The sequence below is a fragment of the Penicillium arizonense genome, assembly GCF_001773325.1.
Source record: "Penicillium arizonense strain CBS 141311 chromosome Unknown PENARI_contig008, whole genome shotgun sequence".
NCBI lineage: Eukaryota > Fungi > Ascomycota > Eurotiomycetes > Eurotiales > Aspergillaceae > Penicillium > Penicillium arizonense.
In genome coordinates, this window is record NW_019173285.1 from 662,329 (window position 1) to 674,479 (window position 12,151).

General features: G+C 50.1%; 4 protein-coding genes across 4 annotated transcripts; 3 read left to right on the forward strand and 1 right to left on the reverse strand.

Annotated features, from left to right (window-relative positions):
• Positions 1 to 111: 111 nt before the first annotated feature.
• Positions 112 to 2,074, forward strand: PENARI_c008G02698 (chaperonin-containing T-complex subunit CCT6; the record flags this gene model as incomplete). The annotated part of the gene is made up of 7 exons (XM_022631362.1): positions 112 to 153; positions 214 to 308; positions 366 to 387; positions 447 to 488; positions 545 to 565; positions 620 to 793; positions 848 to 2,074. The coding sequence occupies 7 exons, from the start codon at positions 112 to 114 to the stop codon at positions 2,072 to 2,074; spliced, it is 1,623 nt and encodes a 540-aa protein (XP_022488690.1).
• Positions 2,075 to 2,266: 192 nt separating this feature from the next.
• PENARI_c008G00365 (putative histone acetyltransferase (MysT1)) lies at positions 2,267 to 3,340 on the reverse strand (the record flags this gene model as incomplete). Its single annotated transcript, XM_022631276.1, has 1 exon — positions 2,267 to 3,340. The coding sequence occupies one exon, from the start codon at positions 3,338 to 3,340 to the stop codon at positions 2,267 to 2,269; it is 1,074 nt and encodes a 357-aa protein (XP_022488641.1).
• Positions 3,341 to 3,936: 596 nt separating this feature from the next.
• On the forward strand, positions 3,937 to 6,770 carry PENARI_c008G10779 (uncharacterized protein; the record flags this gene model as incomplete). The annotated part of the gene is made up of 2 exons (XM_022631631.1): positions 3,937 to 4,116; positions 4,176 to 6,770. The coding sequence occupies 2 exons, from the start codon at positions 3,937 to 3,939 to the stop codon at positions 6,768 to 6,770; spliced, it is 2,775 nt and encodes a 924-aa protein (XP_022488521.1).
• Positions 6,771 to 7,077: 307 nt separating this feature from the next.
• On the forward strand, positions 7,078 to 8,818 carry PENARI_c008G01039 (asparagine--tRNA ligase SLM5; the record flags this gene model as incomplete). The annotated part of the gene is made up of 3 exons (XM_022631301.1): positions 7,078 to 7,337; positions 7,410 to 7,530; positions 7,595 to 8,818. 3 exons carry the CDS (start codon positions 7,078 to 7,080, stop codon positions 8,816 to 8,818), a joined length of 1,605 nt encoding a protein of 534 aa, XP_022488622.1.
• Between the last annotated feature and the right edge of the window lie 3,333 nt (positions 8,819 to 12,151).

Consider the following 12,151-nt stretch of genomic DNA (forward strand, 5'->3'; position numbering starts at 1 on the left):
TCGCCGGACCTAACGCGGGCCTCACCCTCATCCAACAAGCTCCCCTACCATCCATTAATTTATTAATTTCTGGTCTTTGGACGTGTTTCCCTGTCATTCATTTTCCGGGAGATGTCTGCAACTCAGCTACTTAACCCCAAGGCGGAGTCGAGGGTATGGAAAATATCTCCCAGATGGCCCCTCAATGTGCCCGCACACTAACATTTCATGCAGCGGAGAGGAGAGGCCTTGAAAGTTAACATCGCCGCTGGTGAAGGTCTTCAAGATGTGTTGAAGTCTAACCTGGGTCCCTCCGGGACTCTCAAGATGTGAGAATTCGACGAATGCACCCCACATACGAAGGCAATGAAGCTAATAAAACTTAGGCTGGTCGATGGTGCAGGCGCAGTACGCAATCCCTATTCCCTTCTCGAAACACAAACAATATTCTGATACGGCTACAATAGATCAAACTGACCAAGGATGGAAATGTTTTGTTGCGTGAGATGGTACGTTCTGCCCTGAGAATCCTGTACTTGGGAGCATATGAGCTAACATTTGGCAGCAAATCCAAAACCCCACAGCTGTAAGACAAAAATTGCCTCGAAGGTCTCCTTGTTTATACTGACGAAATGGAAAGGTCATGATTGCCCGCGCTGCAACGGCACAAGACGATATCACCGGTGATGGAACAACATCGGTTGTGATGCTGGTTGGGGAGCTCCTGAAGCAGGCGGACCGACACATCGGCGAGGGTCTGCACCCCCGTGTTATCACCGATGGATATGAAATTGCAAAGAACGAGGCTCTGAAGGTATGTGGTGTATAAATCATGGTCTGGGACTCGGATCTAACGCAGGGCATATAGTTCCTCGACAAGTTCAAGCTCGAGCGTGCCATTGACCGCGAGCTGCTGCTTTCTGTCGCCCGTACCTCCCTCTCCACAAAGCTGAGCGGTGCTCTCGCCGAGAAGCTCACCCCCGACATCGTCGATGCCGTCCTTGCCATCCACAAAGCCCCTGAGAAGCCCGATTTGCACATGGTTGAGATTATGACAATGCAACATCGCTCCTCATCCGATACTCAGCTTATCCGCGGTCTTGCCCTGGACCACGGTGCCAGACACCCCGATATGCCCAAGCGGGTGGAGAATGCTTTCATTTTGACACTGAACGTCAGCCTGGAGTACGAGAAGTCCGAGATCAACTCTGGATTCTACTACTCCAACGCCGAGCAGAGGGATAAGTTGGTCGAGAGCGAGCGCAAGTTCGTCGACGCCAAGTTGCAGAAGATTGTGGAGCTTAAGAAGGAGGTTTGTGGAAACGACCCCAAGAAGGGATTCGTCATCATCAACCAGAAGGGTATTGATCCTTTGAGTCTGGATGTTCTCGTCAAGAACGGCATCTTCGCTCTTCGGAGAGCCAAGCGCAGAAACATGGAGCGTCTTCAGCTGGTTTGCGGTGGTACTGCCCAAAACAGTGTTGAGGATCTTAGCCCCGATGTTCTTGGCTGGGCGGGTCTGGTCTACGAGCACCAGCTTGGTGAGGAGAAGTTCACTTTTGTGGAAGAGGTCAAGGACCCCAAGTCCGTGACTATCCTCATCAAGGGCCCTAACGGCCACACTATCACCCAGGTCAAGGATGCCGTCCGTGACGGTCTCCGCTCTGTCTACAACACTATTGTCGATGGTTGCGTTATTCCCGGAGCCGGATCATTCCAAGTTGCATGTGCTCAGCACCTGAAGTCCGCTGAGTTCAACAAGTCTGTGAAGGGTAAGGCCAAGTGGGGTGTCGGTGCTTTCGCTGATGCTCTTCTGATCATCCCTAAGACTCTGGCTGCCAACTCAGGTCATGACATCCAGGATTCCCTTGCTTCTCTCTGGGACGAGGCTACTGATGGCAACGTCGCCGGTCTGGATCTGGTCACTGGTGAGCCAATGGACCCTGTCCAGGAGGGTGTCTTCGACTCATTCCGTGTTCTCCGCAACTGCATCGCTTCCAGCACGGGCATTGCATCCAACCTCCTCCTTTGCGACGAGCTCCTCAAGGCTCGGCAGATGAGTAAACAGGGTGGCCCCGGTGGTATGGAAGAGTAATGCACTTTCTCAATTACGAAGTAAGGCGGTTCATGTAAAGAATAAAAAGGTTATAGACTCAGTTCTCTCATAGTTGGGAGAAAGAGCTAATCCATTCAAAAATGCACAAACTTCATGTTGCTTCTCATTATCGTTATTAAGAATACAGTAAATACTATCGTACATCTGCGATCCCGAATTGTTCTAGTTGAATCAATCTTCCTCCGAGAGGATGCTGTCGTCACTCTCCGCAGAAACGATCACGGGAGGCCATAGTCCCTCGAAGCCTTTTTCGCTCACAGGGTCGTCCAAGGAGAGATGATGCGTTTGAGCCCACTCCCACACATCAGATTTGGATATGGTCACCATCTGACCTGGTGGGGGGTTCACTTCCGTGGCTTCCGTGGCCGTACGGTTGCTCTTACGCTTTTTCGGGGTGGCTTGGGGCTCAAACAGCCCCATACTTTTGAGAGCAGTAACCACATCCTCAGTGAGCATACCGGTGCCCAGGCCAAGCTCCTCGACTGTCATAGCCTCGCGGACGGGCCTCTTGCGGGATCCCTTTGGGGTAGAGTTGAGTTTCTGTTGATTGGATTCACGGGGATTATCGCCGGGCTTGCCGCGGAGCAAATATCGGGCAATCCGTTCAGCCCAGAAGCGGGAATAGCTCTTGTGACCCAGCTCGCTCAGTGGCTTTTCCGGCCCACCGATATATCCACCGGTCGAATCCCAACCGCTGAGTTTGTAGCTGACCCCCATCAACAGCTTTCCGAGTTGCTTGTGTTGGTATGGTGGGAAGATCAAGATACAAGCAAGATTATTCGCATCCCAAGACAGTTTCTCCTTCGAGAAGAAGCCGAGCACATAGTAGCTGCCGGGCTCGTCGGGGTCGGTATATGTGAGGATGTAGTAAAGGAAGGTTGCGACATCGAAGAAGACCGTCTTGTGATCGAGGAACAGTTTCGCGAAGAGGGAGAGATTTTGTCCGAAAAGTTTATGTTTTTCTCCATCGACTTCCCAGACTGCATACCCGCCGTGGTCGTAGACTTTCGTGCCCGGAGGCGTTGTGCGATGCTCACAGGCGCGTTTGTGGTCTGCGAAGACATCCTCCTCACATGAGTATCGGAAGCACCAGCGGCAGACATACAGTCGATCGGTATCTTTGGCGACGAGGTCTTCGGGGTAGACTGATTGATTCCAGGGCTTGAACAGGAGGTCTCCTAGCACGACGTTTCTGAGATTGCGATCCGCTGGGGTCTGCAGTCGCGCAGACTTTGCTGTTGCCATTGATATTCTTGCTGTATTGAGTACGAAGCGGGGGTACAGTTGTGGAATAGCTATATTTCGAGAGCTCTTATGCAGTGTACCGTCTCCAACTGTCCGGCCATTGGTGTTATTGCGGAAATGAGAGTTGTCAACCGGTCGGGGACTTGGAAGGAGGAAGGAAAGTCAGTCGCGCAGACATCTGGATCAATGTATACGAGATGAATGGCATTAATCAATTGTCATTGTCCCAAGTGAATCGCGTGAATGGAGGCCTCAAATTCCAGGCGAACGCGAAAACCCAGGAGGGTCATGTGACGCGAGCGGGGAGAGCTTCCATGTGACGCTTATCCTGTTGCCTGAGACCTCGCCATCTAATATGATTTCTCTATTTCTCCCCTTTACACAGGGATCTTCCAAGATATTTGGAAAATGATCACTTTTGCCACAGGCAACAATTTACCAGCCTGATCTTTTCTTTTTGATTACCCATAACCACGTTTCCCAAATAGCCCAGGAGGCATCATAATTACATATCTTTTATCAACTCCACTAATTTTTATTCCCTTGATCTGTAACATCTCTCCACCTGACCCTGATACACAGGGCTCACGTCCGCCATGTTGAAGCCTTTCCAGATCAGAAACCTCAGGGTGTCTGAGCAGGAGCTTGCAGACTCTCGTTCTCCTTCTGGTGTCGTCCAGATTTCATCTACCGATTATGATGATTTGGCGACTACTCATCCACGCGCCAGGTTGACCTACATCGATGAAGATGAAGATGATGATGAAACAATTACAGTAAGTCCACGACACAAAGCAGGCTATGGGGTAACATCAAACCTAATCATTCGCTCCAGGTTGGATCTGCTCTCGAGCTCTCTCAGCGCCTTGAAGAGCCTCCAGAGATCAACACGCGGCTCGAATCCATCCAAGTATCCCACAACGCCACTCCGATACACATTTTTGACATCCGTCGCTCGAACTCTGTAACTGAGCTCTGGAAGCGATATGAGTGCGACACAAGAGAACAAGAGTCTCCTGAGAAAGAAAAGAGCGATGCGCCGGTTGGGCCCCAGGCCTTTGTCCAAGACGAAGTCCCTGCCGCTACCAGTCCAAAGTTGCCACAGGCCTCCGAAGGGGAATCCCGGTCTCTGATGGAAGCCTTCGAGGCTGAGCTAGCAGGCATTCTCAATGCTGCTGAGCCCTCGGGTACCAGAGGAGGACCCCAACCGGACTCACAACCTGCTGAGCCATCAGCCAGCACATCCTCGGAACGGCCTACTCATCCCGTTGAGGTTCTGGCGGCCCAGGTGCTTGATCAACTGATTAGTGGAGCGACCATGGTTCAGTCTGAATGGAGGGCAAGACTGCCAGAAGTGCAGCGTCAACTACATAATGCTCAAAGACAATTTGAGACTGCACAGAGATCCCTTCCCGCTAATGTTGAAGCATCATTACGCACACTCCTGAATACCCTCGAGGCTCAAGTGAGAGCCGCTTTTAGTAGTATCCCTGATGGTGGAAGACAATTCGCAGAAGAGGCATTCCACAGGGGAAGACCTGTTGCGGAGAATGCCGCTGACGGGTTGCGCATGATGGCCTCGGAACTGAACGAGGCAGGAAGAACATTATTTGCCGCGTTTGAAAACGAGTTTGGGCGAGCTGGACCCGCTCCCTCTTCTACATCTGGCACGCCAAACTCTAGTGTTCCTGGAATATCTGATGTTAATGCCAGTGCTGCAGAAAATGGGCCTGTCTCATCGAGGCCTGTCTATCCTCAGGTCCCAGAAATGCATTCCAGGGCCTCACCAATGACCGAGAAACCACCCAGTCCGGTTCCGGGTAATTGGAACCCTTCGGATGTCAAAGGGAGTCACAAGGTTCCTGCATTGAATTCCGCGGTTTCTTCTCAAGGCTCATATGGACAAAATCCGCAACCTACACCTTACCCTGTGGAGAACCCGTACCCCACCATCCAACATAGTCCATATCATCAGTCACTCCATCAACATCCTCCACATTATCTTCCACCTTCACCCGACGTGTCTCACCGTCCCTATTATCAGGCACCACTGGCAGCACAGCCCCCAAATTTCCCTTCCTGGCCGCAATGGCCGCCTGCATTCCCACCGGCCGGGTTCAACGGGCCTTCTCATCCAAGACAAGCACCAGCCAACCTTGTGAACTCGGATGGGTCGGAAACTAAATCCTTGTTCATCGGAAATGTCGGATTCAAGGTCACTCAGAAGATGATCCAGAATGTGTTTGCTTCCAAGGGCTTTATTGTCGAAGTTGATCTCCCAATGGATAGTGCATCGGGGAAACATGCAGGCTTTGGCTATGTCCATTTCCCCGGGTCTCATGCAGCATTCGCTGCAATGGAAGTATTGCAAGGTGCTCTCATCGACGGTCACTCCATCAACCTGGAGCCCATGCACCACCCAAATACTGAAATGGTGCGTGCTGCCCAAAATGGATCATGCGGCAGAACAAGCGTTCGCACTTCTCGGCCCAGGCACGAGAATAGGGCAAACCGTCGCAGAAAGTCCGTCACCTTTGTGGAACATTCAGGTCATGTTGATGCTGGCTCTGCTCGGCCTGACTCCCCCGCGTTGCTTGACTCTCCAAGCGATGACCCTGGGTTCAGCGCACGATTTCCATCGCTCCAGCCGGTGAAGAATGAACAGTCTAACACTCCCTCAAATGGCCAAGGAACATCCCCGCCTGTGAACCCCAATAAGGAGATAGAGATGACTCGGTTCCCACCCGTGTCTCAATTGGATGCTCTTCTTCTTACGGGCCAGCAAGAGGCCCCAAAAGCGCCATCCACCGCTGGTCGGCCAAGTGAATCAGAAGACCTCCACGTGGGACTTCCTACACGTAGTTTATCATCGCAATCTACTCCAAAAGATCTTACTCCAAAAGATCTTACTCAAGAGACTCAATCTACCGCCAACGGGGATGCAACCGGCAACATGTTGCAGGTGATTGATACCGGACGGCCCTTGGATCACAACAGTCCAAACGGGAATTCCAACACTATGGTGGTGATGCGCCCAGCAACAGATTCCCATGAAACCTCGATTTCCCCACTGAAGCGCCGGGCAACCGAACGCCAAGAACGCCGGTCAAGTGCTCGTTCCGTGGAGAGGGATACATGGGCGCGGCTTTCTAGAAGAGAACGAACAAGATCATTCTCTCGCCAACAGGTCCCTGGTGGATTCCCGGTAGAGGAAACAGCGCTGCCTACAACTGACTCGAATGCCGAACAGTCTTCGGAGGCAGTTGACCAGTGCGTCTCCGCTCTTGTCGGTATGGGCTACGGAACTGAACAGGAGGGTGGACGATCCAGGATGACCGTGTATGCGGCTGCCGCCAACGGTAGCCTCCTGGATGCGATTGATATGATTGAGGAGGAAAGAAGGGCTTATGAACGACGCGCTTCGCAGTGATCTATTGCTCCCCGGTTGCTTAATGGTTTCGGATTGTAGATGTATCAGACACTCTTTTATCTTGTGCTTGGCGTTGTTGGAACCTTGACCTTCATTCAATATGAACACTCAGTTTGTGACCACTATAGCGTGGGAAATTCAATTCTTGCTCTCTAATTGTATTCCCATGGCTTAAACATAGGTAATAGAACAAATAAGTAACGTTAATCGGGATTCGTAACAATTTAGCTCTGGCGGGAATGCTAATCGGACGATAAGTTTTCCCTTGCCCGCAATCTCCGAGCATCCAACCTCAACTTCACCAGCAATGCAGATATGGCGGCGATCCTTCGCTACGTCTGTTGCCAGACTTAGCAACAGCTCGGCGACTCGTCCTTCTATTTCACGATGCGCCCAGATCCTCCAAGCTAGCAAGGGTGGGACCTGCAGCTTCGAAGACCAGGAAGTCAGAGTGAACGGCTTCATCCGTTCTGTGCGGAAACAGAAGCGCTTTGCCTTTGCGGAGATTTCTGATGGCTCGACCGTGGAGCCAATGCAGGCAATCCTGAAACCTGCGCAAGCAGCAGAGTATGTTTGACCTTGCATGAGAGCTGCAATTTCCCTTCGTCAAACAAATCTAACTCGAGCACCTTCTTCTAGTCTATCAACGGGAACAGCGGTCGAAATATCAGGGGTGTGGAAAGCTTGTCCACCGGGTAAGGAGCAGACTCACGAGCTTCAAACAACCGACGTAACGGTCGTCGGCGCATCGGACCCGGAGGTGAGTCAACCTTCAATCACTGAAAGACCTACAGACCAGCTTACTATGGTATCTCTGGTCACAGACATTTCCAATTCAAAAAAAATACCACAGCCCCGATTTCCTGCGCCAAATCCCTCATCTTCGCATCCGAACACCCTTCAATTCCCTCCTCGCGCGCTTCCGGTCCGAGTGCATGTTCCAGCTAGGCAATGTCTTCCACTCCCACCCAAATGGCGCCTTTACACAAGTCCAGCCTCCGATCATAACATCCTCGGACTGTGAAGGGGCTGGTGAAACGTTCACATTGGCACCGCGTGGTGCCGCTGCTACACCCAGCGCCGAGAACGAGCATTTCTTCCGAGCACCTAAATACCTCACTGTGTCGTCGCAATTGCATCTGGAAGCTTATGCGGCGGAGCTAGGCAATGTCTGGACATTAACACCAGTATTTCGGGCCGAGAAGAGTGATACACCACGCCACCTCAGCGAGTTCTACATGCTCGAGGCTGAAGTCAACTTCATGTCCGATCTCGACTCGCTTACCAGCCTGGTGGAACACATGCTACGCGATCTGACGCGTCGCCTATATAATACTACAGTGGGCCAGGAGATCCTGTCGGCTAAGCGGTCTGGTGAGCAAGGCCAGGAGAGTAACGCCGAGGAAACGATCTCTTTGCGACAGCGGTGGACTGACCTGATGGATGGTCCGAAATGGGACCGCATAACATATACGCAAGCCGTGGAAATGTTGCAGCGTGCTGTTACTGAGAAGGCGGCATCATTCGAACATCCTCCGACGTGGGATGGAGGCCTTCAGCTCGAGCACGAAAAGTACATCGTCGAGGAACTCCACCAGGGCCGTCCAGTCTTCGTCACGGACTACCCGAAATCCGTTAAGCCATTCTACATGGCACCTTCCCAGGTTGTCGAAGATTCCAATACGCCCGGTGAGACAGTAGCGTGCTTCGATCTCCTTCTCCCGGAAGTCAGTGAGGTTGCCGGGGGTTCCCTACGTGAACACCGTCTGCCTGAACTTATCCAGAACATGCGTGAGCACGGGTTGATCAAGGCTCGAGAGCTTCCAGAGTCGGGGGATTCAGCCTCGCTTGAGTCGCTATATCCTCATCTTTCTCCCACCGAGGATCTGAGTCACCTTCAATGGTATGCTGACCTCCGACGCTGGGGCTCTGCTCCTCACGGAGGGTATGGGCTTGGCTTTGATCGGTTCTTAGGATACTTGAGTGGCGTTTCTAGTGTCCGGGATATTGTTTCTTTCCCGAGATACTATGGTCGGGCTGATTGCTGATGTGTATAAATTAGCTTGTATGATAGATCTGTAATATAGTATGCATCGAAACTGGGAATAGATTGGCAGGAGAGCAATTAAACCCGACAGGAGAGAGATTTTGGTTGGTTCTACGATTTGCTGCAGCATGATACTCTCGGCCAGCTGTATAGCTTCTGAAACCACAGCTAATTTAACCTAAAATTCTGACTGGGTCTTTCAGTGGTCTATACAATATTTGAACACCAGTTGAATCTGACCGGTCGTTTCGAATATGTTTATGACCGGTTTATGAGGTCCGCAAAAAGCGCCGCGGAAATATCAGTAGAGCCGAGCTCCAAGCATGAAAGAAGAGGCCAGTTTGCACCGGAAAGCCCGGCACAGGCCCGTCCGTAAGATAAACCATTTAAATTTCTATTAGAGCTAAATTTCCTCAAATAGCGCGATACGAAAGAATAGACATATATGATACGAGCTGACAAATATATGTATTGCATCGGACGCCTCCAAAGAAGCTCAGATAGAGCTTGCATTTACCCATTTAACAGACACCTCCCCCCTAAGCACGGATCATAAATCATGAATTAAGTCACGCAATAAGCAATAGATAAATAAACCAGGACAAAACCCATAAAACTCCAATCTAAGAAACAAAGCATAGACCAAACCCAAAGTAGGACGATATACGGAGTCAAATCCGCCACTAGAGCCACCAGAGCCTCCGCCGCGCCATATACCCAAATTGCGACTAGCCAGAAATACAAGTCTCATACATTGCGTACAACTACCAAACGCTAAAACAGAGCTTGCATATGCTCACCGGGAGCGCCCGGTCCCCCGGCCTTGATTGCACATACGGGTACATGGACATGGACAGTTTACCCGGCCCCCATGCCCACCCCACGACGCAGCCTAGTGATCGTCCTAGGCCCCCAAAGGCCAAGGGTGACTATACTAAGACTAACTGCACTTACGCAATATTACGCAAATGAAGGATTAATATCGACAGGGGTGTTACTGTAAAGGAGGCCTCGGATCTCGTCTTCGTTTAAGCTAACTTTTAACTTTTACGTACTAGACTACTAGACACAGAGAGTCGGCGATAGAGTTCCGATCGATGCAAATAAACATGGGTTAAGGCTGACAGGGTTGAGGTTCGCTGACAGTGCATGTACCGCATCTTTAATCCTCAAAGATGGATATGTTTATACATGTATTTGTATTGTATGATTGCATGGATATTTACGCGCAAGGCTGAGTACTGTACGGTACAAGGATGATCAAACCTAATACGAAACAACTGCACAGCACGGACGAAAGAAATGGAGGGGGCCGGAAAAACCGTGGATGTAGGCTTGGCAAAGGTCAAAGGATTGCTTCCTGCTACATTAGTGTAGAGTAACAGGGATGACCGTTTCATGATTGAAGTAAACCAGACGCATATAGAATGTGTATGGCCAAGGTAGGTTATCGCACAACATGTATGTACAGCATGTAGATACTCCATCGCGTACAGTAAACCGGAAAGCTGATCCTATCTCAGGAATACTGAATTATGGGCCGGAGCTCTCGGGCCCCAAGCAAGGCCAAGCACTGTAGTCTGGAATGAGGCGTCCATAGAGCGAATGTAAAAAAATGGGACGGGGGCCACTAGGGCAGATTGATTATAAATAGTGGAAACTCGGAGGCCAAAAGAACAGATAAGAAGATTATTGTAATATCGACTGTAATATAGAGAGGAATGATCGGATTTAAGGATATTCGGCGTCTCCGTCACAAAACGTGGGCTCGGAGTGGGTTTGCACTGGATTTTGGCTTTTCGGATGTCGCTTATGGTGCCGACGGTTTCACTTATAATATTAGGGTCTACTCTGTACAGTGCAGTATATGCAGTCTACAGTACGGAGTACTCTGTACTCCATAGCAGCGTAACTATTCTATTCCTTGGTGTGGTAAAGGAAGCACAGCCTTAATCTAATAGACTTGCCAGGCGAGCACTAAATCCTTACCAATAAGGAGGGCAGGATCAGCAGGCCAAGGGGCCCCAACCTTACCAGGGTTAAGCATAAGCAAAAGAAGTTCGGGCTCTGTCCGCCTTGTACGAGTCATGCAGTACATCCCTGGCCTGACGTATCACATTGGATGCGCACAGAACAGTAGACAGAATGCCAAAATGATTAACCGGAAATAAAGCAATAAAGTAAAGTAAAAAAAAAAAAAAAGGACTCGTATTCGTTTGATAAAGTCTCCGAGAGTAAGACGAGGGAGGCTAATGAAATAAAGGTAAACGGCTAAAGAAAGTCAAGCCACTTCCCATGGTTCATAGGGGAAAACTGGATTTTAGGCTTCGATGACAACCAGAACCGGGTCTAGGGGGCCACCTAAAATTGGCCCCATCAGGCTTGGCAATGCCCAGGCACCATTCACGGTCGGAAAACTCTTGGAGCCAAGAATTTGAGGGGGATAATGTTGTCATCTGTACTCTGTAGGCACCAGCGTTGTAGAAATGATAGACCAGACTAAAATGAGACCCTGGAAGTTAATATGCAATGAAACAGCACATTCCCTCTCCGGACACCTTAATTATGCTAGTGGAGATAAGCTCGTGTGACGTTTCACAAAAGTAGTTCTTGGCAACCTTTAATTCATTTTAAATTAACAGACAATGTGTACTGTAAACGGATCGGAGATTATTGAAATCCTGTGGAGTAGTAGAGGTGAATAATAAAGAAAGCGAAGCACGAACCTGTCGGCAAAACCGTCGGCTCAGCCCGCAAGGGCCTCGGATGATATAGTTGCAGTAGTTGTGGAGCCAGATCCACCAGCCAAAAAAGGAGGGCTCGGATGATCGGATAGAGGCTACAGTAAGAGTATCGGAACACCGGCCATAAGCCGAGCTTCTGGTACGACCCTTGACAGGTCTACTACAGCGCAAGTCAGGGATAGGGATAGGTTTTGGTACAACAGGTAAGAACAGCGAGATGGACACATTTAATGATTTTCGGCTGGGGGAAATGAAAGACATCGCACTATCCTAATATAGTAAGACTTGCGGGATCCCGGCTGTTAGGCGGATTCAGGCGATCTTCAGGAATACAGTGTAAAGAAAAATAAAATAACCAACGGAGGCCCGAGCTTCGGGCATAAAAGAAGTTCGCATCGGATGCATAACTTCGCGTAAGGGAGACATGTGGTGATTCGTGGTACTGTTATGCTTATTTATTTGTGGGACAGCCAATGATATTGTCGCATAGGCGAGCTTGGAATGATCAGCTCGGATTGAAAGACTCTTGGAGTCTATATTAAAGTAACCCTGGAACACTCGCATTATAAAACTATACTCGAGCTTGTTTC